The 27,946-nt window shown below is 39.7% G+C and overlaps 2 protein-coding genes across 2 annotated transcripts; one reads left to right on the forward strand and one right to left on the reverse strand.

The window, feature by feature from the left end:
* Positions 1–121: 121 nt before the first annotated feature.
* On the forward strand, positions 122–5,566 carry CTBS (chitobiase). Its single transcript, XM_054165600.1, has 7 exons — positions 122–266; positions 750–888; positions 1,811–2,019; positions 2,630–2,801; positions 3,357–3,454; positions 4,178–4,339; positions 5,301–5,566. The coding sequence occupies exons 1-7, from the start codon at positions 135–137 to the stop codon at positions 5,484–5,486; spliced, it is 1,098 nt and encodes a 365-aa protein (XP_054021575.1). The 5' UTR covers positions 122–134; the 3' UTR covers positions 5,487–5,566.
* A 2,524-nt stretch (positions 5,567–8,090) lies between these two features.
* Positions 8,091–26,666, reverse strand: SPATA1 (spermatogenesis associated 1). Its single transcript, XM_054165234.1, has 13 exons — positions 26,527–26,666; positions 25,567–25,673; positions 21,984–22,101; positions 19,121–19,174; positions 18,695–19,022; positions 18,332–18,589; positions 16,488–16,614; positions 16,279–16,339; positions 15,209–15,326; positions 14,047–14,172; positions 11,153–11,322; positions 9,051–9,149; positions 8,091–8,221 (listed from the first exon to the last, which is right to left on the reverse strand). The coding sequence occupies exons 1-13, from the start codon at positions 26,560–26,562 to the stop codon at positions 8,117–8,119; spliced, it is 1,707 nt and encodes a 568-aa protein (XP_054021209.1). The 5' UTR covers positions 26,563–26,666; the 3' UTR covers positions 8,091–8,116.
* Positions 26,667–27,946: the final 1,280 nt, after the last annotated feature.

Consider the following 27,946-nt stretch of genomic DNA (forward strand, 5'->3'; position numbering starts at 1 on the left):
CCCCCTTCGGCTTACTCCCACCGCCCGGCGGGGCCACAACGGCATCTGCTGGGGACGCTCCCCGGCAGACTGCGGGGCGGAGCTGCGCGACTCAGCCTGCGCCGTCGGTGCTGAAGCGGAAGCGGCGACTCGCTATGGGGCGGCCGTGGGGTCGGTGGCTGCTGCCGCTCGGCCTTCTGCGGTTGCTGGGCGGCCCCGCCGTCGGGACGTGCCCCTGCCAGGATCCTCAGCTCTGCTACCCCATCACGGGCACCACCGGCTTCGAGGTGCGCGTCCCCCGGCGGCTTGGCCCCGGGGTGTGCAGCAGGCTGGGGAGAACGGCGCGGGAGAGGCGTGGCGCTGCCGGCCGGCAGGGAAGGCCGGGCCGGGAGCGGCGTGCGCGGTTAGCAACGTGTAGAACACATCTTGCCCCGTCTTAATTGCTTGAATTAAAGTCGAATATATGTTTTTAAAAGGCGCTTGCGACTTGCAGGGAGCTGTGAGAGCTGCGGTGAGCTCGCTTTCTATCCCTGCTGCAGGCTGAAGCAGTGCACGCAGCTGCTGTGGACCGCGCCCGGGCCGGCCCAGCTGCTGGGCACCGCTACAGCCCGGGGAAGCTGTTTCGCGGGCTGGCAGCATGCGGAAAGCAGCCGTACAAGCTGCTTTCCAGAGGCACAAGTCGTGTACCTTTTTAGAGACACGGAATATAGTCGTCCTGCCGTAAAGAGTTTGGGGCTAATGAGGAGGGGTCTTTTTTACCCCCTTTCCAGGTCTTCGTGTTCGATGTGGGAAAGGAAACGTGGAAATCCTATGACTGGTCAAAAATTACAACTGTGGCAGCTTTTGGAAAGTACGATCCTGAGCTCATGTGCTATGCTCACTCTAAAGGTTCCAGATTAGTACTGAAAGGTTGGTTAACATTGCAAAAATGTGGATATCTGTGTGATTCATGAATAAGAACATAATGTACACGGCTGTAATACCTTGACATTTCACATTCATTTGTATGCAGTGTATTAAAAATCTGTAAGAGGATTCATTAATAAGAGAATCATGACCTCAGGACTACAATACCAGCATGTGCTGGTATGCAGGGTACCAAAAGGAAAACCATCAGCAGCTTCTGCCACAGTAATAACAAAATCATTCCAGTGACATCTAAATGGAAGTTATCTAACAGGAAATACCACAGCTAAGGAGAAAAGGAAAAAACCTGTACAAGATACTTACTTGGGTCTGTATTCTGCATGTTAGCACAGTACATGAAACAGGGCAGGGCAAGGATTTCTAAGTAATTTTCAGTATTTTTCACTTAAACCCTTTGTGTTAGAAAGTGGTTAAGTTTTAAAACATGAGTACTTGGGAACTTGGTGCAGGTACAAGTGCTGATTAGAAGGACAAAGTCTATTACAGTTTATGTGATGTAATCAAGTTTTGACTCTCTGGAGGCAAAAACATAATCCAAAACCACAATGTGGAAGGCAACAAAGTTAAACCTAAAAGCCATAGTCCCTCTGCCTCTGTGGAAGTACTGAAAATACCTTGATTTCAGAAAAGCTAGTTTGCAGTGGCAAAAATAAGCAGAAGGGAGAAGATTATAGGAAGAAATCAAAAAGGAACTTAGCACCACTGTCTCAAAGAATCTAGCTCTCTCTGGTTGGGTTCTCAAAAGTATGCTCAGGAAAAAAAAGTCCTTTGTATTTCACCAGTGTAGGTGTGGGGATTTATTTTATTTTGTAGTTACGCTTGCTGGTTTAGTAAAGCCAAACCTTTTCTCCTTACAATTACTGTGGTGCAAATACGTGTTAACTCTTGAAGGCCTCTTGTCTAGGTGATGTACCTCTTACGGAAATTGTTGATCCTGCTAAAAGAGCAGCGTGGATATCCCAACAGGTGGACCTCGCAAAAAAACAGTACATGGATGGAATTAACATAGATATAGAGCAAGAAGTTAATGAAACCTCCCCTGAGTATTACGCACTAACAGATCTTGTTAAAGAAACTACAGATGCTTTTCACAGAGAAATACCAGGATCACAGGTAGTAATAACATACTTCTTATAAACTTTTAAGTTTATGAAATGCAAGGAGTTTTAAGAATGCTGTTTAGCATATGAAGATGAAAAACTTATGCAGCTCTAAAGCATGATACTCTGATGAATAGTTAATTAGGAATGTTAGCTGGGATATGCTGTCATAAGAATCACTCTTTTTGACCTGCATGAATTTAAATGGAAGATGATTTGCACTGAGATTTGTAGTTCTAATATGTGAGCTGGCAGTTATTAGTGTAGCTTAATGAGTTTTTGAAAGTAGGGCAAATAACAGCCGCCTTCTGCAAGAGCTTGACAATGTTTTGGCAAATCCATCAGTAAAGTTTTAAAGATTTGCTTCATACCTCCTGGTTGATCTCATGGTTTTCATGTTGTATTTTAATTTCTTTGGTGCTTTGAATCATTAGTGGAGGCACTCACTGTTTATTATCCAGTATTTGTTTTATCAGCTGAGGACCTGTAGTTCATTAGTGTCACAGTGTGTTAAGCACTGCAACATTTGAGAAATGCTGTCTTTAAAAGTTGCAGCCTTTTAAAAGAGAAAACAAGAATACTGTGTGCCGTACAGAATGCCAAGTTGTACATTTTTCCTTCAGGTAACATTTGACGTGGCTTGGTCTCCAGCATGCATAGATAAAAGGTGCTACAATTACACTGGGATTGCAGATGCTTGTGACTTCCTGTTTGTGATGTCATATGATGAACAGAGCCAGATCTGGACAGACTGTATTGCAAAAGCCAATGCTCCTTACCTGCAGACTTTAGCTGGTGAGGATATAATGCATACCTAGAAGTCAGAACATTTCCATTTGTTCATATGAATACAGACAAAAAAAAGTGTTTTCACAGGCAAGTTTTTTGGTTGTATTAAGGCTTTTGCGTGTGCTTGAGTGTGTTGTCCTAGTATGGAAATAGTTATCTCAGATCCTAATGACAATACAGGTGGATCTTTAACAGTTGTGTAATGTTGTAATTGTCTAGCCCTCACAATTGTGAAGCAGAACAACAACTTTCAGAACAACAAATGGCAGTCAAAGCAATGGTGTCTGTCTGAGACTGCATAGAACCTGAAACATCTCTCATCCTTGTGAACTGCTGCTATGAGTCACTGGTTTTGAGTGTGAGCAGCCGGAGCAGTTACTAGGATCTGAATAGACCTAGACTAGGAGAATGCAGGTGGGAGGTAGAGAATAGCTTGCACCTCAGCCTCTCTCTGGGGACTGTGCAAGTCCTGTATTCACTTTGGATGTCGATTAGTTGTAAGAATAACAAAGGGTGGGAAAGGGCAATAATGCATCTTAATTCTATTTCCTTCAAAACTAGGATATGAAGAGTACATTGCCATGGGCATTGATCCTAAGAAGCTTGTGATGGGTGTCCCTTGGTATGGCTATGACTATGTCTGCCAAAATTTGTCTCAGGTAAGATGAAGGTTATTAATTTGCAATCATACTGTTGGTTTTTTCCTTTGGAAAGAGATGACTAGATTTTGGTGCTCCTGTTTTTGGATTAGGAAATACTGTGGTCTGATGGATGAGAGTGTAAAGCTGGGTTTCAAGACAGGGGCCTTTGTTTTTCTCATCACTGATGAACAAACAGCATGTTACCAAACAAGGCATTTTATCTCTCCTAGGCAACCTGAACACATGATAGCCGAGCACTATGTTTGGCTAAGGAGCCAAAGGAGATGTTACCTGTCTGAGAAGAGATGATGCCCAAAGGCACTACAATACTTTCATTTGCCTTCTCAACACAGTCACCAAGCTGACTGCTGAAAGACTAGGTGCATCAAACCATAGCAAACTTCTGACTGTTAAAAGTATAGCAGTTTATGGATAAGCTGTGGAGTGGCAAACAACATTACACTTAGGAAAAATGTAAGAGTGAAGTAAAAGTGGAAAAGATAGCAAGTGTGTAAGTTGAATGATGTCCATCCAATCCTGCATTACTACAGAGTAAACAAAATTTGACTATTTACCGCTCTCTACATATAATATGTCTGCCACAGATACTGTAAGACTTGTGATTTTTGAGATCCCCAGTGTCTTTTGGGACTTTGTTCTTGGCTGTACTGCTCTTTTGGAGTTCAGCAGATCTAGGTAACATGACAGTCATGCCTTCTTGTGTTTTGGGTTTTTTTTCAGGATCATGTTTGTTCCCTTTTCAAAGTACCTTTCCGTGGGGCTCCTTGCAGTGATGCTGCAGGGCGCCAGGTGCCCTACGGAGCGATCATGAAGCAGGTGAACAGTTCTTTTTCAGGGGTGCTGTGGGATGAGGTACAGAAGTCTCCATTTTATGAATACAAGGTCAGTGTTTCTTCATAAAATTCCGTGTTGTAGAGAACATGCTACTGAATCATAGTTCTTTGGTTATAAAGTTTTCAGATTCTTTGATTTGTGCTTTCTGCTTTGTTTTATTCCTGTCATAGAGGGGATGGCTGTATTTCCATGTCTTGAATTTCTTGTCTGAAAGAGGGGTGCAGTGACTAAAGACTACAGGAGTGATAAAGATGCTTAATCCTTTGCAGTTTTCTTAACAAGATTGTGTCATGTCAAAAAGAATGTTTTGGCACGAAGAAATCCTGTTAGCTCCATCCTTCACTGTTACAGTAACTTCTATGAACTGGTGACTAATGTAAACTAAAACAGATTCTGAGATGTTCTTAAGTTTTTCTAACCCTGTGGCTTGCATGCCTGTTCTCTTCTGCATTTGGTTTCTACACAGACACAGTGAAAGAGATCACATTTAGCTTACATGAGCACAGTGTATGCATTTTGTCTTGTTTAGACATAATTTGAGGTTTCCCATGTGGATGATGAGAACATGTTGTAGGCAGTGATCAGGTCAAAGCAACATAAATGGCAAAATTTTATAACCTTCTCTGAAAGTGTTTATTGCTGAAAAAAGCACTTAATCTTGTAACTGAATTCGCTTGATAGGTTAGAAGATGTGCCTGAGATGTTAGCTGTATTTTTAAATATTGCTGAAACACAGATCAGCTAACTTCAGTTAAAATGTCACACTGTTATATAACACAGATTCCACAGGTAAAGAAAAATAGCCAAGTGCATAATATTTTTAATTGCCCTGTGTGAAAAATAATTTCTAAATGAGGAAAGTATTTACATAGCTGGTATTTATCAGGTGTTAATTGTAGTTGAATGCATTGCTTTCAACAGAAACTGTAACCAAAACTCAGTGAACTGTAATGTATCATATTTCTGTAGGTAGGTAGATACTGACACTAATGTGTAAATGTTTTACTAGGATTCTCTTGGTCACTTCCACCAAGTATGGTTTGATGATCCTCACAGCATCTCTCTAAAAGCAGCATACGTGAAGAACCGAGGTTTAAGGGGCATTGGCATGTGGAATGGAAATAGTCTTGACTATTCCAGGGAAGCTGTAGCAGAACAACAAACTGAAGCAATGTGGCAAGCCTTGACACCATAAGAACTATGTGAACCCTTGACTTAGAGTTATGAGAATCACTAATTTTTTATTACAGCTTATACTATCATATATTTTGAATTTATATATAGGATGATTACAAAAACTTGGAGAACTAGCCAAATTTTTTCTTGTTGTTTTGTATTCAAAGCCATATTTTCATTCCTCAAAAAGTCCCAGCGTTGCTTTGTTGGTTTTGGTTTCTTTTTTAAAGACTATTCATGTTTTTCGTTTTACACAACTACCATAAGTTGGTTAAAGCTTGATTCCGGTGTGTATCACCTGACAACAGGACCACGTGGTGGATCTACAGTGGCACTCTTGTAATGATCCTTTGCTAATGCTGTCTGGTGCAGCAGATACTCATTCTGGGATCTCATGGTGCAGTCTCAGCCTTCTGACTTCACACCCCAACCAGTATTTTAGCTGACTCTTGAATGAGATTAAACACAGAATTCTGGAGAGACAGATTGCTGCTTAGATGCAACTTGGTGAAAATTGTGCTTGCACTTGGTTACTCTTCTGGAGATTAAAATATTTTATAGACTGAATTATGTAATGGGAAGTAGAGGCCATTAAGATTTTTATCAGACTGCTTGTAAAAAAAGAACGTCCAATGAACTCCGGTTTCCCCGCATTTATGTATCACATACATTCCAAAGCTTCAAAAGCCAGAAAGCTTGGACCTTCTAATGAAGAGGGAACACTAGTATGGAGAGCACTTGGATATGTTTTTTTCCATCTCAAACTTCTTTACTTCCTGAAAACTATAATTCAGCTTATTTAACAAACTGCATATGTATTTTTTCCCACACTTTTAAGGTTGATTCAGTAGCTGGTTGGTTGTTATTACATGGTGTTGCTTCTGAGATAATATGAGGTTGCATTTTCTTTCTACTTCATGTTTTTCATAAAATAATTTGCCTGGAGAAATTGTGTGACTTTCAAAAATATCTGTAGTGATGGAAAGATTGACTGATGTTTACAGGAATTTTTGATTTTATTAAATAATAAAATGCTTCCTTCACAAAGGTTGGTAAAGAGTATTGTCTGATTATGCTTTACTTGTTCTACAGCTTGCAGCCCACGCTGCTGCTGTGCTTCTCATAACTATTTCACAACCAGATTAAAGGGAAGCCGGTCCCCTGCTTAAGTGACTCCATTAATTAAACAATTTATTTAATGGGATGTGGGGTTTGGTTGGTTGGTTTGGCTGGTTTTCTTCCTTGCTAGATAGTTACCAGGAAAACACATGGCTACTGTGGAGAAGACCAGAAGGCTTCATATGAGTGTTGAACTGCTTGAATACTACAGGTGAGGGAAAGCAGAGGAGGAAGCCACCTGCTCTCAGATAAAGAAATTAATTCCTTTGGGAAAATAGGAAGCTTTTCACTAGAACAGACATTTCAGAATTTGTATTACTATTTATATTCATGTGCTACAATACTGTGAGGTAAGTATTTGTGAACTTGAGAGGTCTTCCAGAGCAGCTGATCTGACCTACAAAATCTGGCTGAGGGAGCTGAGATTGTTTAGCCTGGAGAAGAGGAGGCTCAGGGGAGACCTTATTACTCTCTACAACTACCTGAAGGGTGGTTGTAACCAGGAGGGAGTTGGTCTCATCTCTCAAGCAACCAGCACCAGAACAAGAGGACACAGTCTCAAGCTGTGCCAGGGGAAGTTTAGGCTCAAGGTAAGGAGAAAGCTCTTCACTGAGAGAGTCATTAGCCACTGGAATGGGCTGCCCAGGGAGGTGGTGGAGTCACCTTCCCTGGAGGTGTTCAAGAGGGGACTGGACATGGCACTTGAAGCCACGGCTTAGTTAATCATGAGGTGTTGGGTGAAGGTTGGACTTGATCTCTGAGGTCTCTTCCACCCTTGGTGATTCTATGATTCTCTTTCTGTAGAAGCCAGAGTTATTTTTTTATTTTTAAATTACTATTCCAGTAGGTAATTGCCTGCTCTTGTGTCTTAAATAAGACACAATTCTGAAATACAGGTTGTAGGATTCAATCCTGAACTGAGCAGAATTGGGTGTATTTTTAGCACTAAAACGCTAGAAAAAAGGTATTGTACATTTGGCTCTCCTAATAAGAGAAGGAACAAAACCAGGTGAGATTATCTCAGATTTTTTTTCATGCTTCATAATACTACATTGGTAATTTATAGATATGCATACTTAAAATGACAAATAGCTAAATAAAGGCTTACTAATAGTGTAGTTCTACAGAAGATACCATTTTCAAAATAATTAATGTGTGTCTGAACCTAACAACAGGAGGCTATAGAGGATAGGTTTATTTGCCTAGTAGGTATTTTGTTAATGAAAGAACATCAGGATACCAACATGATGTTATGCAATTCATTGATTTGCACTTTTAAAATAGCTTGGTTTGGCTTTAGACACATCATTAGGTTAAACTGTATTTTGAGCAGCTGACTCATCTCACAGATTTAAAAAGACATGAGCTGCAGTACCTCAGTAGCCTAGTATACAAATTCCACAGCATTTAAATAGTTGATGGCTTTTTACAAGGTAACATCAAGACCATGCAAACAAATGTTCTGAAATTCTGAGCTTCTGCATGCATTACAGGGCCGCTGTGGACTTCAGTGTTAAAAGTTGTGTCGTCTTAAATTCCTGCTTTTCTGGACTGGAGAATTAAAGCTGAGTGAATTTTCTTCTGTGTCAGTTCTGCTCTCAGTGCTCGTAAATCAGACGCTGCTTGCTTTCTCATCTGCAGAAGTAATTTAAGCAATTGCAATTTAAGAAAGTTTGTGGAGTTGACACACATGGATTTATATAGCTAAGACTGAATTTTATACAGGATGGCTGACTACAGGATACATGTTTCATCTTCAGAATTTTGCATGCCCAATTAGTCTAGTTCTAGCACTACTTTCTTCTGTACTTAGCCTTTGCATTTTCAAGAGCCAACTGTGAAAGTCATCATTCTTTTCACTCCTAGTTATACAATGGAGAAAGCAGAACAAGTTCACCCATCCTAGATTACCCACTAAACAGGGGCATGGTCAACCTCTGTGATGTAGAGGACTCCTGTTTCAAGCATTCAGAGCTGAAAAGCTGTCCACTGTGAAGGCCTACACCATTATCTTCCTTCTTGAGGTGGCCATAGGCAGCATTGGTATGGAATAAAGCAGATAAAGAGGATTGCCATCTGCTTAGCCATTAGAGCCATGACCTTTTTTGGTTTTTTCCCCAGTTTATTTTTCTTAGCTGTGGTCTACTACTGAGTAGTGCCTCATCAAGTATGTTTCATTAATTATCTTTTGAGTTTAATGAGAATTTTATGAGATTGTGAAGTTTAGCTTATATAATAGCTTGGAAATCTAGTTGCTTGAATGGCACACATTCAAAATCATCCAATAACCTTGTGTTTCTGGAGTAACTGGCTCAAGTGGTAAAGTCACAACACCCATAAACTGCACAACAGCATAAAGCAAGAGCTCTTTAGCCAATATTTACATGATCTAATGTTTGGGAAGATTTAGGGCTTTTTTGGTACCTAATAGCATTCTTATTATTTTAATTATAAGGCAGATTACCTTAATTTCTATTACGAGTTTCATTTTAGTATCATCCAGCTTCCTCCTCAGTTGATCAAGTTCATGCTGCACTGTAGTAATTCGGATGATTGTGTAATTCTATATGAAACAACAACACCGCTTTAAATGCAGCACTAGTGCATCTCTTCATTCACTGGGTGTTACTTCACCACTCAGAAATAACGCTCCTAAAGTCTTTCCAACTCCCTTGCTTCCTTCCAGTCTTTAATGTGTATTGGGGCTGTCTCTGATCTGTAAGGAAGTGTGCTCTCCAAGAGAGGGCAGCTCCCGTCTGCTGCTAGCCCTTCAGCTGGTTGCAGAGATTCTTCCACTCCCTATTGCTTTGAGAAGGTAAGGTCCAGATTAGATCTCCTGACTAACAGCACAGTGTCTTGCAATTATCCTTTATGGCTATTCCCCATTTATAATAAAAAGGCATACTTCAATTTTTTTTTTTCTTTTACAGGCTTAACCTCAATCTCTCACATTTATTGGTGAGATTGCTGCACTCAAGTGATGTTTAGTGTGGATAAACTCTTGGTTATACAGCATGTTATTTCAGCAGTAGGTGTGGGTGGGCCTATTTTTGAATTAACCTCTACAACTAAAATTCCTGTTTTCAAAATGTAGGTTCTGCTAGTCAGCTTGTGTAAGTCAGCATCCCTGAGGGGTGGGTGCGTATGTGGCAATCTCTTGCTGTTCCAAGCCTTTAAAAATGCTATTAAAGTGCCAGCTGAAGCAAATGATGCTATAAAACTGCCCATACAAGGAGTCTAAGTGGCATCTGTAGCCTCTCATCTCTGAGATCCTTCTGTAAACTTCTCCCCTCCCAAGGGTGTAGCTGCCTGCATACAAGGGTCCAAGTCCCAGCTCGGACACCACACAGCTGTGTAACCCTGGCCCAGACCACTGAGAAAACATTGAAAGGCATGCAGTCATGCTGGAAAGAAAAAGCAGGCAGGGCTATCAGACTAGTTAGGGGGCTACTGTAGAATCACCTTCTTTTTGAATCACTGGTGAGGTCAAATCTGGTGGAAGTGAGGAAACCAGAAACAGCAGGACTTGTTCCCCAGAGCATGATCCTTCCCACCTGACTGATGTCTGCCTGACGCCTGTCTGGCCAGCCTGTATCTTACAAGGGGTGAACAGCATACTTGTGCTTAGCCTAAGAGCTCATTAAATCCTGGCTATCTTCTGTGTGTGCTAGCCAATAAATAACTGCTGTATGCTTTTACATGTGCATATCCTTCACATAAGGCCTTTTTGTGCCTAGCCAAAAAGACCTAAAACCCTCCTCATATCCTCCCTGCTCAACAAGCAATAACATCTGACTGTAGCTAATAATATAATGTAATACCAACCCCATTCATATTTCTATATTGTAGCTCTTTATATTAAAATAGCTCAAATAATACACATTTGTACATAACACACACTCTTAGATTGTACATACACTCTCCCACCTTTCAGATGAGAAGCAAGGGACATGATTTATTTTTCCTACTCTAGCTTCAGATTTGACAACAGCCTTGCTTCCATTAACAGATTTAGAAAATTGGCAGATACAGCACTTGGGAAGGGTGTTTCCCATTTTCCTTTTACCTTTTTATAATTCCTCTCTGAACTTCCCATGGTTTGACACCAACACTGTAACACCAGACTCACAGTTGCACAACAGTTCAAGTGCAACCACTCCAAAAGCCTCAGACACATTTCTTATCCTCCAACCTAGAATTCGTTAATTATGCACATGCAATTCGGGATGATGATAACAATACAGAACTGAACAATTCATTAATCTTAATGAACAAAAGGGATTTTGTTACAGGAAGCTATTGTACAAACACAAAGCAGAAAGAGTTAAATGCTCACACTCAAAATACTTCAGTTGTTTTGAGAAGAAGGGGCTGTAGGAATCGTGTACCTCTTCATTGAGGGGCATTCAGCAGTTTAAGCTAGTTCAGAAGTCATTGATTGGTGATGAATTTGTTACTTTGTATTTTATTTGTATTTTATTGGGGGGGCGGGGGGGGACCAAAACAACAAAAACACACAAACAAAACAGGCTGTGTAAAAAGAGATTAAATAATACAAGCAAATACCTTGGAGTTTGTCATATTGTTTGGTCGTTTTCTACTATCTCTGGCTTCTAATTGCTTGAGTAATTTCTGGTGGTAAAGCTCTACCTCTTGTTGCAGTTTGCTTAAAGCACCCTCCAGTGAAACTGTAGCTTTCTTAGTTTCAAAGTACTTCTTCTTCCATTCTTCACGAACTACATAAGAAAACAGCAACATCATTTGGTCTTGTTCACCTTATCATAAGATCTGTTAAATACAGTACCGACCAACTGATCTCGTAAGACTCAGCTGACCAAGGCACACATTAAAACATGGCACTGAGTTTCTTTATGAAAAGCAGTTAGTGAAAAATCTTCTTTAAAACAACATTCCCTATAAATGCCACTGAGTTTTTCACACAATCACCTACAACAAAAGGCTCTATCTGGCCACCAACTATTTAGCACTGTAGGTTTATGGAAAATTTGAGCTCTGCAAGGTCAGAGATTTTGAACAGTTTTGTTTTGTATAGAAGTCCCAAAACTATGGGAAACAAGTCACACGTAACTATGGTTCCCCTCCTACGTTGTTAATATGCTATCAACAGTTGGCACAGATCTGTATGTGCCACGTATCTGTCACACCTTGCATCTGGTGTGACAGACTTAGGACTGCATGTGTCCACTGGCCTGCAAAGTGGCTTAAATGATTCCTTCTTTCAAGATATATTTTAGGAATTAAGACAACTGCTTCTCAGAAACTTACCAAAATGAACACTGTTGGAGTTCATAGTGGTATGTAACTGAGAGTGACTGCCAGCATGGCAGTCTTAGGAGGATATTCAATCCTGGATCTCTTATCCTACAGAAGATGCTTTCTGAACTTCCCATGATTTCACACCAACACTGTAACATCAGACTCACAGTTGCACAATAGTTCAAGTGCAACCACTCCAAAAGCCTCAGACACATTTCTTATCCTCCAAACTAGAATCCCTTATCCTCCAAACTAGAATCCCTTCCTACCTTGTAAAGAAACATGTTTGCAAATTCACTTACTTGCAAAACTCTACAGGTCTAATAAAAACAATTAAAACATAGAGACACTGCTTAAAGAACCTGTAGAAGCTGTTTGAATCCTTTTGAAATAACCTTTATTTTACCTAACTAGAAAATGTCATTTAAGACAACACAGCAGCCATTTAGGCCTTATCTCAGCAGAGTACATTAGCTTGCCTCGAAGCTCCATGCTACTACAAAATCTCTGCTTCAAGTACCTAAGAATTTCAAATGAGCTTCACCATGCTGCAGAGTAGCCATGCCCTTAGACAATAACTGGAAGAATTGTCTTGTCTTCTCCTTTTGACAGAGCTACAAATAACAGTTGAGACCTCTAGTGATCTAGCTGTATTTAGGTACAAAACATCAAAGTGATTAAGCTTCATCTCTGTACAACTGGAATGTGACTTGGGGAGGACAGTTTAAGTATAAACTTGAAGGTAATTTTACAAAGAAAAAATGGGTGTCATTTCAATGAGATTTTACCTTGTTAAATAACAAAGTTTGTTAAACTAGTCACAACAGGCTTGTAACTTCCATTGCATAAGCTGAATTAGATAGGATGAAAAAAAGGTGCTACGCTGGCCATTTAACTGGAAGCCCTATCAACACAGTAAAACCTCCACAAGCACCAGCTAAAGGCAGGTTTAGAATATGTCAGCTCTCCTGGGCCTCAAATCACAAAGCAGCCTGCAGTAGCTCTCCAGGCACTGTGTACAACCTGAATAGTTTATAAACCCCAGGGTATTCTTAGATTTAGAACACTGCCAAAAAAAAAAACAAGTGGATAGAACCATTTCAACCTTATATTTTTCCAGCATGCTGTTGCTGCTATACAAAGGACCATTTTGGAGCTACTGGTTAGCAAACTGATCTGCCATTAAGCTCACTGACAAGATGACGAATCATAGAATTAAAAAGGTTGGAAAAGACCTCAGAGATCATCAAGTCCAACCTTCACCCAACACCTCATGATTAACTAAGCCGTGGCTTCAAGTGCCATGTCCAATCCCCTCTTGAACACCTCCAGGGATGGTGACTCCACCACCTCCCTGGGCAGCCCATTCCAATGGCCAACAACTCTGTGAAGAACTTTCTCCTCACCTCAAGCCTAAACTTCCTCTGGCACAGCTTGAGACTGTGTCCTCTTGTTCTGGTACTGGTTGCCTGGGAGAAGAGACCAACCCCCACCTGGCTACAATCACCCTTCAGGTAGTTGTAGAGAGTAATGTGTCCCTTGAGCCTCCTCTTCTCCAGGCTAAACACAAGCTCCTCTAGCCTCTCCTCACAGGCGTTGTGCTCAAGACCTCTCACCAGCCTCATTGTCCTTCTCTGGACACGTTCAAGTGTCTCAGTATCCTTCTTAAATTGAGGGGCCCAGAACTAGACACAGTACTCAAGGTGTGGCCTAACCAGTGCTGAGTACAGGGGCACAATGACTTCCCTGCTCCTGCTGGCCACACTATTTCTGATGCAGGCCAGGATTCCATTGGCCTTCTTGGCTACCTGGGCACACTGCTGGCTCACATTCAGCCAGATGTCAATCAGTACCCCCAGGTCCCTTTCTGCCTGGCTGCTCTCCAGCCACTCTGACCCCTGCCTGTAGCACTGCATGGGGTTGTCGTGACCAAAGTGCACCACCTGGCACTTGGACTTGTTGAATTCCACCCTGTTGGACTCTGCCCATCTGTCCAACCTGTCAAGGTCCCTCTGCAGAGCCCTTCTACCCTCTAACAGATCCCAGCTGGGTGTCATCTGCAAATTTGCTGATGACTAACTCAATCCCCTCATCCAGACCATCAATAAAGATACTGAACATTTTCACATTGGTTTCAGTGTCTTTTCTCTATTATTCCAAATTATAAAATATTAAAGGTGTACCATAGTATCTCCTCAGCTTATTTTGTTCCAGTAGCCCTTTAGCTTTTCTCATCAGTTCTTCTTTAGTTTTCTCCATGCGCCTTCTGTCTTTCTTCATTTGCTGCAACTGTTCTACCATCTTGTTTTCTAAAGATGTTATAATTATATTTAGCAAGCATCCAGATACTGTAAGTAGGAAGGATCAGTCAAGATTTTTGTAATGCACCCATCAGCAATCACGCCAACAGCTCCCAACAGCTCTGTCAGAGCAGGCAATAAGAATTACTTTATTACTCTGTGTAAGTGCTCAGGGTGACTGACGCCTTAAAGGCAAGAAATCAACACGCATCCAGACATCCATACACACAAAAACAAGTACATACCCTTTTAATGCATGTATCACAATGTATCACTAAAACATTTAAGATATATAATTGTATGTGTATATACACACATGCATACGTTGCAAAATTCTGTTGCATAAAGCCAAAAAAGCCTCCAAGAGACTATTTCCTGTTCAAAATACTTGGCAATATAAACCGCAGTATACATTCGTTGATCATAGACAAGACAGTATCTCAGATTTTCACTAGTCAATCACTTACATTCTTACTATCCTCCTCCTGCAGCACAGTGAAGGTTCCTTAGCAATCACAGGATCAGAGGATGTTAGGGGTTGGAAGGGACCTCTGGAGATCTAGTCCAACTCCCTTGCCAGAGCAGGACCATAGAATCTAGTACAGGTCACACAGGAATGCATCCAGATGGGTCTTGAAAGTCTCCAGAGAAGGATACTCCACAACCTTTCTGGGAAACCTGTTCCAGTGTTCTGTGACCCTCACAGTGAAAAAGCTGCTCCTCATGTTGAGGTGGAACCTCCTGTGCTATATCAATATAGCAATACTACTAGAGGTTTTCTTGAGGCAGCAATATTTCATCCAGTCTTCCTCCTTTTCTCCTTCCACCCCCAAGTCCATGAGCTAGGTTTTCTAGCACAGGGAGCCTGCCGTGCTCTATGAACAGCCCATAGAATTATAAATTCCTGGAATTTTCCAGTTAAAATTTGCAACAATACCGTGAATGTATGTACAAGTTCTTTCATATAGTAGTTATTTCTGTCATCATCAACTGTTCAGTCTTAAATGTTTGCTTCCCTGCAATTTATTTGGAATCATATACTCACTTGCTGCCTGAATTGCAGGAACTTGAGCTGCATTTGCAGAAACTGCTATATAAGATGGATTAGGAGGCAAAATATATTCTTTTGGGCATGTAAGATGATTTTGCTTGCTTTCACCTGCCTAAAGAGTCAAAAGACACAACTATAAGTACATAACTCATACTCTTGAATAATTACATTAGGCATATGCTCTGAAAGGGGCCTGAGTGAAGGGGAGGGCTGAATTTGGATTCTGCATGCACACTTTTTTATTTTGATACCAACACATATTGTTACTAAATTAGAAACAGCTGAACTTCTGCAAACAAATCCACAACACTGAACACCTGGACTGCAGAGAACATACATACAGAAAGTATACTTTGGCTAACTGTTCTTGTCCATGTCCAAAACCTTACAAGTTACTGATACTTCCACGCAAAACCACGAATAATGGGCCTTAAAACTGACTCCTGATCATGCAGCTGCCAGTTCCTAAACTAAAACTGATAATAGCAGATTTTCAATGTCATGATTATTTTCATAAGACTCCACTAAAATCACTTCTATTCACAGCTCACACTTACTAGTGATGTCTGCTATGCTGTATGATTGCATATGGGTGCTGAGTCTTCCTAAGTATGTTCTTACTCTGGTACTGTATCTGTGTTTTAAAGGATTTAATTGTTTTTATCAGAAGCTATACTTGGCCTGAGAGAAGACAAATTTATCCCATAAGAAATATGAAATTATAAAAATGTCATGGCTAAACCAATAAAATGTTCCTGTCAAGAAATAGTAATTAAAAATTAGCTAACATTAATAAGATTGAGATAGATATTGTGCATGTAGTTCCTGTTAAATTATAGCCAGAGGTGTAACTTGTGATTATTTAGTTGTTTAGAAATATAATTGTTTTATTCATTAGCAAGTGTATTAAGTAGCAGTGAATGAGTTAACTTTTCTCAATTACTCTATTCGAGTATTTGATATTTCTAATGAGTTATCTGTCTTATAAAATTAATCTGCTTCTAGGTAGAGGACTGTATTTGTTGCTCAAGATAACTAAGAATATGTTACCTTCAAAAACACACCTGATTATCCCATTTTTCATCAGAATCAGCTATAGACTGGCTAGCTCTGTATTGCTGCAAGCTAAAGATAAAATCAAAGAAACAAATGAAAATTCAGGTAATTAATTCCACCACCCCCCCTTTCTTTCAGTTATTCAAAGTCTACAAAATAAGTTTCTAGCTATGAATTAATGTTATCCCTTATTTTAGCAGAATCATTATTTACTAACCTTTGCTTTTTGTGTGCATATTCTGTGGTTTGGTCTTCCACTACTTTAATAATTCTAGCATCCTGTGTTTTGTCTCTTCTTACTTTGATATCATTTTGGGGGTCATTATTTTCTGTATTTGTTAGGTCTGTGACAAGAAAGTGATGATCAAAATATATTGATTACACTCACCAAGCTCAAGCCATTTTGACTGCCAGTGCCTGGACTTTCCAACTTTTATCAAAAATTCAGTGAATCAGCCCAATAAAAACAATGTTAGCATTGGGACCTCTCAGTGGTTAAGAATTGGCTAGATGATTGCACTCAAAGAGTGACGGTTAACAGCCCAGTGACCAGGTGGAGACAAGTGATGGGTGGTGTTCCTCAGGGCTTGGTACTGGGACTGTCACTGGTTAACATTTTTAACAGCAGTGTGGACAGTGGGATTCATAGAAACACAGAATGGCTTTAGTTGGGGGGGACCTTAAAGACCATCTAGCTCCAAACCCCCTGCCATGGGCAGCAACACCTCCCACTAGACCAGGGTGGTCAAAGCCTCATTCAGCCTGGTCTTAAACACTTCCAGGGATGAGGCATCCACAACTTCTCTAAGCAAGCCATTCCAGTGTCTCATCACCCTTATAGTAAAGACCTTCTTCATAATCTAAATGTAGCCAGGTCTAGTTTAAAAACCATTGCCCCTTGTTCTGTTATCCCTTTATAAATAGCCCCTCTCCAGCTGTCCAGTATGCCCTCTTCAGGTACAAGGCGGCCATTATAAGGTCTCCCTGGATGTTTCTCTTTTCCAGCCTAACAGAACAAAATTCAGCCTGCCCTCACAGAAGTGTTCCATGCCTCTGGTAGTCTTTGTTGCCTTTTCTAATACATTCTGCAGTCATGTCTCAAAGAATACAATACCCAAATTTTTTTGTTACTCCAAGTGCTGGATGTTTAGAAAATAATCCTAACAGAAGTCTGTAAGGTGTGCAAACCTATGAAGAATTGAATATTGCCTCAGTAAAAATTTCAGTAGAATAAAGGTCACCATTCTTACATTAACTGTAAGATTCTACTAAAATATTAAGACCTGTCTTCCAAAAGTATTTCCTGAAAAAGAATTTATGTTATATTTTTGATTCTAATATAACAGTAGTCATTCAAATCCAATTGAAATGTGTCAGGCCCTTCTTGGCAATCACTATAAATTTAGGAATATTAAGAACATTATATAACCATTGAAGGGCTTAGGAAATGGTAGTTAATAGATCTCTCCCAAACATTTCCTAAGTTGGCACAGAACTCTTATGTAGTTAAAGTGTGCTTTAAACTCCTCCACACTTTTGTACATTTTTCACTCTAGTCTGCTCCAAGTGTTCTCTCACCTCTCTGTTTTAAGAATGCCACTGCTCAATGGTATATAAACAAACATTATATGGGAAGGAGGGGAGGAAACACTTCCTCGTCAGTAGTAAAGTAGCCATGGATAAGATGACAATGAAAGGTGAAGTGAATAAATGCTGTCCCTGATATACTGACAACAACATCAGTTTTAAATGGAAAAAAAATCCTGAATCATGGGATCACTATCTTCCAATCCTTACCACAGCTACTTAGAATTTTTTTTCACATAAATAAGATTAGAGAAATGCCTCAGCTATAGCAGAGTGCTTTCCTCTATCAGTACACAGCCATAAAGGAATCATTGGAAGTAAAACTACAGCTCTTTGAAAGATATTATAATTATTTTAAAAGTTAGAATATTGTTCTGATAGCAGTATTCCAAGTCATGCTGTAACTATGGATTTCTTAAAACTTAGCTTTACTGTGACAACTTTCTAAAATATGTGCCTTAGCAAAAAGATGACAATGAGCAGTTGTACCCTTTTGATGTGTAATTTGATCTTCATGTGCTTCATTATTCTGGCCCTGTTCATCACTGTGGTTTACATGAAGAGTAAGAGGAGTTCCACTGGCCACCCACTTAGGAGTGTTAGGCTCTTTTTGATCTTGGCTGAGATGGTTTTGCTGAGAAGCCTGTAATACGACGTCACTCTTTCCAGATTCCCAGTGTGCCGGATTTGAATGACTTTGTGTGAGGGAAGATCCATTGCATCCATTTTCATCTGTAGAATGTATGATGTTAGAAAACAGAAATACTATTTTATTGTACATGTTCTCCATAATATTTTTTCTCCATGATCCTCCTTCACTGCATTAGTTAAACTTACCTTTTTCTCTAGATTTGATGTGTTTTTCTTGAACCCAGTTGTTATAGTCTTGCTTATGTTTTGTGTGCAAAACTGGAAGAGGTTCTTTCTCACCCCATTCCACAGGACTATGCACTTTCTGATTTTCTAGATGATGACTGCTGTGTATGCTTTCTAAAAATGGTTTGCTTTTTTCAGGCTTTTGTTGAGGAAGACTGAATAATCTTGATCCATGACCAAACCTATTATCTGCATTGAAGTAATGTCTTTGCTGAGGAGATGATGATAATGGATAAACATCCTCAAAGTACTCCACTTCAGGTAATAAATACAATTCTGGATAGAGTGCCTAAAACATGCAGTATATTCATCAGACAGGCCAAAGGATGAAATAAGCAATGCAAAAAGTTTCTGAAAATGGTACCTTAAAAGCTGTTCAATACATACATAAGGAGGAGCAAATGACTTCAGTTCCAGTTCCGTTTCCTGCTTTGCTTTCACCTTAGAAGATAAAGAAGTGTAACCAACACAATGCTTTTTATCAATAAGAATAGATACATATACATAGAATAAACCAGGTTGGAAGAGACCTTCAAGATCATCGCGTCCAACCCATCAACCAATCCAACACCGCCCAAGCAACTAACCCACGGCACCAAGCACCCTGTCAAGTCTTCTCCTAAAAACCTCCAGTGATGGCGACTCCACCACCTCCCCAGGCAGCCCATTCCAATGGGCAATCACTCTTTCTGTATAGAACTTTTTTCTAACATCCAGCCTGATTACTTAATGTATGTATCATCTCATCATCTTTAGATAGTACACTCTGTTACAAACAGCACTACCTTCTGTAAGGGTCTCATGAGGAAGAAGGAACATAGACTACCATTCTATTTTCTGACATGGTAATGGAATGTTCTTTTTTCTGTTTTTCAAAATCCCAGCCAGACCCACAAGAGCATGTGGATGCACTGAAAATTTTGGGGTTTTTTCTAATTTAATTTTAATCTTTGTATCCTTTGCACTTTTTCTTATGGTTCAAAGGACCTGGTCCAATGCCCACAGCAGAAGAAAGTCTTCAACAAACATTACCAAACATTGCTTCAAGCTGAATCTGAATCAAAATGCTGAGTCTTACATAATTTTCTCTTTTCACCTGATATAATAATGGAAAATATATATATATAACTCTTCCATGCATTCTTGTATTTATAGTTGGATATTCTTTTTGTGATATATACATTTGAAAGATATGCTCCAACAAGAAAAAAAAATAATATCAGAGTTAAATAATGAAACCAGACTAGAACCAGGGCCATGTTATATTCTCAGGAATGGCCAGGCAATGGCATTGATTCACTGCTAGAGACATAGACCATAAGCAAGAAAAGGAAGAGCAGAAGAACATGATTTTGGTTTGTATTTATTTTTCATTTAAAAGCAGGCAGGGTGTAACTCTTAGTCCTGCTACATGGTTACTGTTGTGAAACAGAAGACCTGTGTGGGAGGAAAAACCCCCACTCAACAAATATTTGTTCAGGGAGATGTAATTCAATGAGGTTACCATGACCCTAAACTACAAATAAACCAGTTAGTTGGTATATTGCTTTACACTTGGTTATAAAGTTATACAGCATCAGCAACAGTAAACACCCCAAACTAAAATTATATCTTTAATGTGTGGCTAAAAATTTTCACTTGTATCTACTAATATTTCTAATTCTTTATTAATGTAAATATTATATTAATTTCCTGGCATTATAAATGAAGCTTGAAAATGTCTCTGTTTATCTCAGAACTATCAGAAGGGAAGACATTATACCATCTTACTTGTTATCATCCAGTCAAAAATACCTGAATTCTTTGAAGACATATGCACATTTTCAGATTGACATTGTGTCACAGTATTTACATTTCTCTTCATGTTTTTCTACCTAGTTTTTGCATATTACTTAGTATTTATTCTAGACCTCTGCGTAATTCTAGTGATAATTCAACTACAAAAGAAATAAAGAGCAGCACCAAATATCCAGCTTGTAGTTAATTTCCAAATCTGTCAGAAACAGATGAAATGAGAGGTGAAAAAAGTACTCTATACTTACATACATGACTTAAGCCTGTGTATTACAAGCACAAACATTTAGTTGGAGTGATTTTCAAATTTGTTTACTCTTTAACTACAGTTCCTAAGACTGTACAGAGAACCAATTTAAGGAACTGTTATGAATCAGAAACGCAGGATTTTGATTATACTCATCTCAGCCTGCATTGCTGGATTAATTAGTGGAACAGAAATGTACATCCAGTGAAGATTTCATTCACAGACTGATGTTTTAAAGGCTTTTAGGCTGGTCACAGCAGGAACCATTAGAGGAACTCCGATTTACTCAGTTTTCATTGCAAATTCTTCAACTACCGTGTTCCCAGCCATGTACTGGTAATAAGCACCTTCGGGATTTATTTGTTTTCTTTTCACACAACCAGATTTGTCATATTTAATCCACTGACTTATCAAAACTAGTGTCTCTTCACTGGATGGCAGCTAGCTGTATCTGATGCTTTAAAGGATGTTTCTAACATACCTGCCCAGCTGTGCCTATGCTCCAACAAGATCTTGTGCTCCAGCGTGTTTAAAAACAAATGCTAATGGTGCTCCTAAAGTTACCACTGTTTTCCTGTGATATTATCTATCTTTTATCTGCTTGAACAAAATCTATGATTTACAGTGTGACCGTTTGAGGCTGTGCCTTTAAGAAAGGGGCACACTGGCTAAATGTTTATAAAATATTTTGGTATTCTAAACGAATTTCATTGGCTAAGTAAGGGGGGAGGTGATGGACCCAGGGGAGCTGGGACTTTCTCTCAGTGTCTCTTCCTTCGCTGTCCCTTTCGGCTGGACTGCTTCTGGGCTTCTTGCCAAGAGATAAGAACTAACTCCTGTACCAGGCCTTCCTTTGTCTTCCTTGCTAACTCCCCTTGTCTCTCTTTTTCTACCTCTTTGGGGGAGAAGGGAGGTAGGGGGGTGAAGGAGGCACAGGGGGAAGCCCCCTCTGTTGGGGGTCTGGGTTTTGACTGCGTTTATTTGCTGTGTATTTCTGTATATATTATAAAATACCTGTATTTGTTGTGTTACATATAATCTGTTTCCTTCTAAAATATAGTCTCCTTTCTCCGACTGGGTCTGGCCGTGGCTTCTTACTCTCAGTGGGGGAGGGAAAGCGAAGCCTTTCCTTTCAACCCACCACATACAGTATAAAGCAGAATAGTACTAAAGGAAAAAAAAAAAGAACAAACAAACCCAACAACTTACCACTGCTAATTTTTTCCCAATACATTTTAAAAACTTGAATTTATCTGCAACTGCAACTCCACCAAGATACTCTCCAAGCTTCTCCCGCAGCACTCTTAGTGTGATGTGAGGAGACACCCTAGAATGTTATTTGTTAATACATCTGTAAGATGAAATAATGATGGCTACTTAGTAAGAGGGGGAAGATAATGCTATATACATGCTGGCTTTCATGGACAGAATGACCAAAACCAGGAACTATTGTCCTAGAACTGAACCTAATTACAAGTAAGCCAGACAATATTGGTATGTTAGAATTGGAACACTCTAACACTTTATGGTAGACTGTACTACGAGGACTGTCAGAAAATTAACTAGCAACATTCCTATTTTAGGAACCCCGTACAAAGGGATAATATAGCAGTAGCTGAAATTTGAAAATTACTCTGAGAATGCTCTTGTTCATCTGCAGATGAATAACAAAGACACCTGAAACTAGAGTCATGCATTTCTGTACAGGCGACAAAGTTTCAAGGGGCTAGAATATATCCCTTTAAGAACTAAGGGCTAGGTAAGATGTCATCACTGTGTTTCAATTAGCAGGCAAATTCCTTTGATTTTGTCATCTTCAACACAAATTTACAGTTGGGTGTGTGCATGTGTACATGCAAATGTATTTTAAATGAAAACCAAACACTGCAGTGGGAACATATCCGACATAGTTTGAGGATGAGAGAGCTGATGCAAATATTGAATTGTATCATTTGATGCACTACTGGAAACCATGAAAATATTAAAGTAATGAACTCAGTATAAAAACCATTATAGAGTAAAAAGCACCTCCACAGAACAAAATCAAATGTGCAAGACACACATAAACGTTCCACATCACAACACAGGCAATTCTAATTGCTCCTACACTGCCATATAAAATAAATCAAAGAACAAATTTAGGCCCCAGATTGTTCATCACCCATGCTGATTAAGTGTTAATGTACTACTTTGGATGATTCTGGCCCAGGCACCTATCACTCTTCAAGCAATGCACAGACATAGCTGGAGGCATAGTATATGTCATTCTGAGTCATCAGTAGAGACAAGAACAGGCTGTCCTTTTAGGTTGGACAGCTCTTCAACATTAACCTGTCAGGATTTGTTCACACTTTCAAATAGCCATATATGGCTTCATTTCACACCTTAGGTATGTAAAATCACCCTCAGTTTCATCTCATACACACAGTACTTCGGTGGACTAGAATGCTTCCTTTCCATTATTTCAAACACTGTGGACTTAGAGGACCCTCCTGAGATCATAAATCTGTCTTGAAGCCCAGGCATGTAGCAGAGTGGACACATCTAGGCTGCACTTCTTGGTCCCTGTACATTTAGCTTCTGTGTATTTGTTCCCCAGCCATGTTTTGCCTATGCTTGAAGTAGATATTAAGCCTAATGTTATTTATTTCAAATGGATAGAGATATATGTGAAAGATGAATACATAAGTCAATACACATCCTTCTAAGGTCTTATGTGAGAACAGAGAGGATCTAGAATTGAAATATCTCTCACTTCATTTCTTCAAGATGATGTCTCAGAGAAGAAATGCCCTCTGAATGGTCTTTGGGAATAAAATGCTAGCTCTTTCAGAGGCAATTCTAACACTGCGCACCCCTGACCGATAACATCCATCCGTATCAGCATGGCAATCTAAATCTAAGGCATTTATGAACAGCAGGGAAAACACAGCATCACAGAATGGTGATCTGACCTCTGGAGATCCCCTGCCCATGTAGGTTTGCCAAGTCAGGATTCACAGGAATGCATCCAGACATCTAAGTAACTACAATGTACGTAAGAGATTGCAGAAAATTAGCTAGAATGAGATATAGGCCATAAATTTATCTGACAATGATGTGCCAGTGCAGCTGCTAGGAACACATAATAGTATACTTTTACTAGCTGCCACTGCCTAGCAGAAGACTAGTCACATCCAAGTAATTTGCTTCAGAGTTTTCCTTTAAAAGAAATGCAAATTAGAGTTCATAGCAGCCATCTCATTTAGAAATAGCAAAAGTATGACTTCTGTGGTGAGGAATGAGGAATAAATAAAAGATCACAGGCTGAGAAATCAAGTTCATAGCAACAAGAACTCAGAGCCATAGACATTTATGTACTTAATATTTTCCTCTAATTTAATGATTAATAGAATCAGCCTGTACTTGGACCTAGGAATCCTTTGTTAAGCTGACTCAAACAGTACTAGGATTGTCAAGCTGAGTGGACAGTGCTACAAACAACATCCAAATGGCATCAGTACCAGCAAGGCTGCTGTGCCCTCTTCCCAATTATAATAAAGGAAGTCTTAAAATATTTTGGGGGTGTTTTAGAAACTGTTCTATGTTGGCCAGGTGCTAGTTATTGCTAATGCAAATATACTGCAGTACTTCCAAGTACCAACAGAATAATTAATGAACAATTGTTTAAGACTCATTAGCAAGCAACAAATACCCAGAGAAATAGAAACCCACTGAAATCAGTGAGATTCCTAATCTAAATGTATTCCCCTCAGAACTGACTCTTAGTGAAACAGATCTACACTAGAGAAAAGAGGGTAGTGACAGATGCCAGATGACACTAAAGGGTTTGAAATTACCACTCCAGCAGTGCATTTTGCACCTCTGGTGGTTCCTCCAACAGCAAACAAAATGGATACATGCACTTATTTCCTCTGGGTTTGACCAGCCTTTCCACAAAAGCAGCTTTGAGAATAAATAGGTCATATTTGACTATGATCAGTCTTTTCAGCTACACAGTATATTAAGTAAACAATACAAACCTAAATTTAAATTAGTTAAGTCCCATATTCTCTGCAGTTTAAGCTAAATTGGCAGGTTTCGCACAGGAGCAGAAAAGGTTCACATAAAAGCTCTGTTTCAATGCACATCTTTACATCATATGATTTTTTACTAACTTCTTACCACACTAGATACACACAGATTTGTGAGTAAAGTATTTAGGACTACAGAACAAACTTTGAAAGCTGGGAAATACTATGACTGCCAATCTTCTTTCCAGGTGTGGGCCTAGGACTGGGAACCAAGGGTATTCTTTCACTAAGTCCTCTGAACAGCTACCCAAGAGTGCACACAGCAACCTTTCAGAAATAGTACTGAAGAAAGAAGACATGCTGATGGTTGTAATGCTTCCCCTAGAGAAACATAGCTCAAGCTCTTTATTCAGATCATCCCTGTTCCTGGGATCTGCCAGGTTATCCCATCTTCATCAAGTCTTGAAGGTGGCACATTGATGAAAAGATTTTGATAATCAGGCTCAAGGAAACAAAAAGACTGTGTTTTAACTAAACAAATTACTCTGCAGAAATACCCATCTGGAAGTGCATTTCAACGTTCTACATTAAGGGCTGCAATGGAGCCAAGCCTGATACAGCCCAAATAAACTTAACAGTAGTCGTGGGCACCAGCGACTCTCCAGAAAATACTAGCAAACAAGTCTCTTCTGACAGATGCAACTGTGCTCTTTAGGGCAACAGCTGGACTAAATAACTAAAGGAGCTACCATGTACGTGAAGCCTAAGACAATACCTACCTTATAAATCCAGCTGAGATGAATTTGCTAGCAAGAGCTACAGGAACAGTATTCAGCTTGAAGTTCCACACTTCTTCTGGGACATAAAAAACATGAAGCTCCACCAACTAAATAAAGAACAGATGATCATAACTATAGGTATAGTATAACCCTCTTCCTTTACACTTTTTCAATTCCTGAAGGCAAGAGTGGTTTCTTTGATGGTTGCAAATGTGTTACAAGAGTGAGGCTTTATCTGGCAGTGATGACTAGGTAGTGAAAACAGCAATGAACAGAGCAATTTGTGATTCAATACCAGCTGGCAGCATCAAAATAAGTCACATTATAACAAGCTCAGCCACAGAGAAGAGAGAAAAGAGAGCTTGTGCTACTGCTGTATGTCACTGTGACAGCAATGGACAGAGCTTACAGAAACAGTTGATACATTGGAGTATGTCATGGTAACAAGAATACTTAATCTGAAACTCTGCCTTTATGCATCTCATAAAAAATGCAAAGCCCTGAAAGCCTGCTCCAAACAGCACCACAACTTGACCTTGCCAGCAAGGAAAAAAAGTGCTCCCAGTTGTTAATAATATTAGCTAGAAATGCTCTTGGTAATGTCTAAAACAAAACAAAATTTAAAAACAAACAAGCAAGCTATAGTAGCTGCAGGACTTCTAATGTCTAGTCGTGGTAGTTTTAGTAATCAGATGGTACTAACAAGGACCATACACTTCCATATAACTAGAAGCCATGCCAATAAGCTATAATAAATATTTCTGCAATTGTTGAGTTACTAAAACATAAACTAGAAAATAATGCCTTATATATATATATATATATATATATAGTGTTAAAAGCGCTTTCCCCCCCCGCCCCCCACTCAGGTCTCCTGAGAAATGGTGCAGTGTCATTTATTTTACTTTTTTTATTTCTGAAAATGGAAAAACCTCTATGGAAAAGTACAAAAACTCTCACCTGTGATGTTCGAGGTCTCATGTGACTGAATGACATGTTGACCCCTGTACTTGATCAGAGTGAATGCCAGGTGGGCTTTCAAATTTTCTTTTTGATTGAAATATTCTTCAAGAATTAATTTCATGACAATCTGTTATAAGAGAAGTTAATCCATTAATAGCCTTTATTTTCACCTACTGTTCTCCTTTCCACTTATGAAAATAGAGAAGTTGCTTCTCTTCTGAGGCAGAAAGCTTCCAGCTAACTACAGAGACTCAACCACACCTTCTACACAAGTATCACCTAAGTAACTGGGGGAAGTCCTGCAGCTCTGACAGATCTGCCCTGAAGTATTTCCTCTTAACAGTTTATCCCCATACCAGAAAAATCCTTTCATAAACTATAAACCATGGTTCTCTGGTTACCTTGTTACAACACTGCTCACTGCTCTTTTCCAGCACTTTTAAGATGTTATAAATCTCCTTCTGAGTTTCAGCCTATTGAATGCCCTCACTCTTCTTCTGATCATTTTATCAGCTCTCCCTTGTACCTCTTCTACTTCTAATTCACCTTTTCTTGAGTGCAAGTGACCAGACATTCCAGATGACCTACCAGGTCTCACCCTGGCTCTGTGCAGTGAGATTAGTATGTCCTCACACCAGTGGAAAGCACCTACTTAAAAGTACCTGCGTCTTTACTTACTTCTTCACAATTACATTGCAACTAGCTCTCACAAATTACCTGACTGTAATGTCCCATCATGTCTTCCCTTATTCCCAGCCAAAGACACAGCAGGTTACAGCGTAAGTTCTCCCCGGTAGTCCCTTGCATATATGCAAGATGTTGTACTTCATATTACAACATACTACCCTTCACCATTATTCCAGGGTTCATGGTCACTTTTTGCAAACACCCATCTCCTCTAGACTGTAGTCAAGACCCAAGTATGCTGGCAAAAACAAAGTTAGTAACTTAATTATATCTCAAAATAAGCTCCAAACTAGTAACTGACTAGATAGTATCACCAAGATTTACCACATCGGTTGTAGTATAGCCTTCACTTAATAACCCACTTCATAGATAGCTGGAGAGGGAAGGAGTGGAAATCAACTCGGTGTGGCTGGGTTGCCTAACTTCCTCTAACCCCACTTCCTTTGCTGTCTGCAACCTAGTAGCATTGCTCCTTTCTTCTCATAGAACGCTTTGGGTTGGAAGGGACCTTTAGAAGTCGCACACCCACCCCCTGCCGCAGCGGGGGACACTTTCAACTAGATCAGGTTTCTCAGAGCCCTGTCTAACCTGATCTTGAACGTTTCCAGGTATGGGGTTTCTACCATCTCTCTGGGCAATTTGTGCAGTGTTTCACCACCTTCATTGTAAAATATTTTTATCTAGCTAAATCTACTCTCAGTTTAAAATCACTACCTTTTGTCCTGTCACA

This window comes from Dryobates pubescens, chromosome 11 (assembly GCF_014839835.1).
Source record: "Dryobates pubescens isolate bDryPub1 chromosome 11, bDryPub1.pri, whole genome shotgun sequence".
Lineage (NCBI taxonomy): Eukaryota > Metazoa > Chordata > Aves > Piciformes > Picidae > Dryobates > Dryobates pubescens.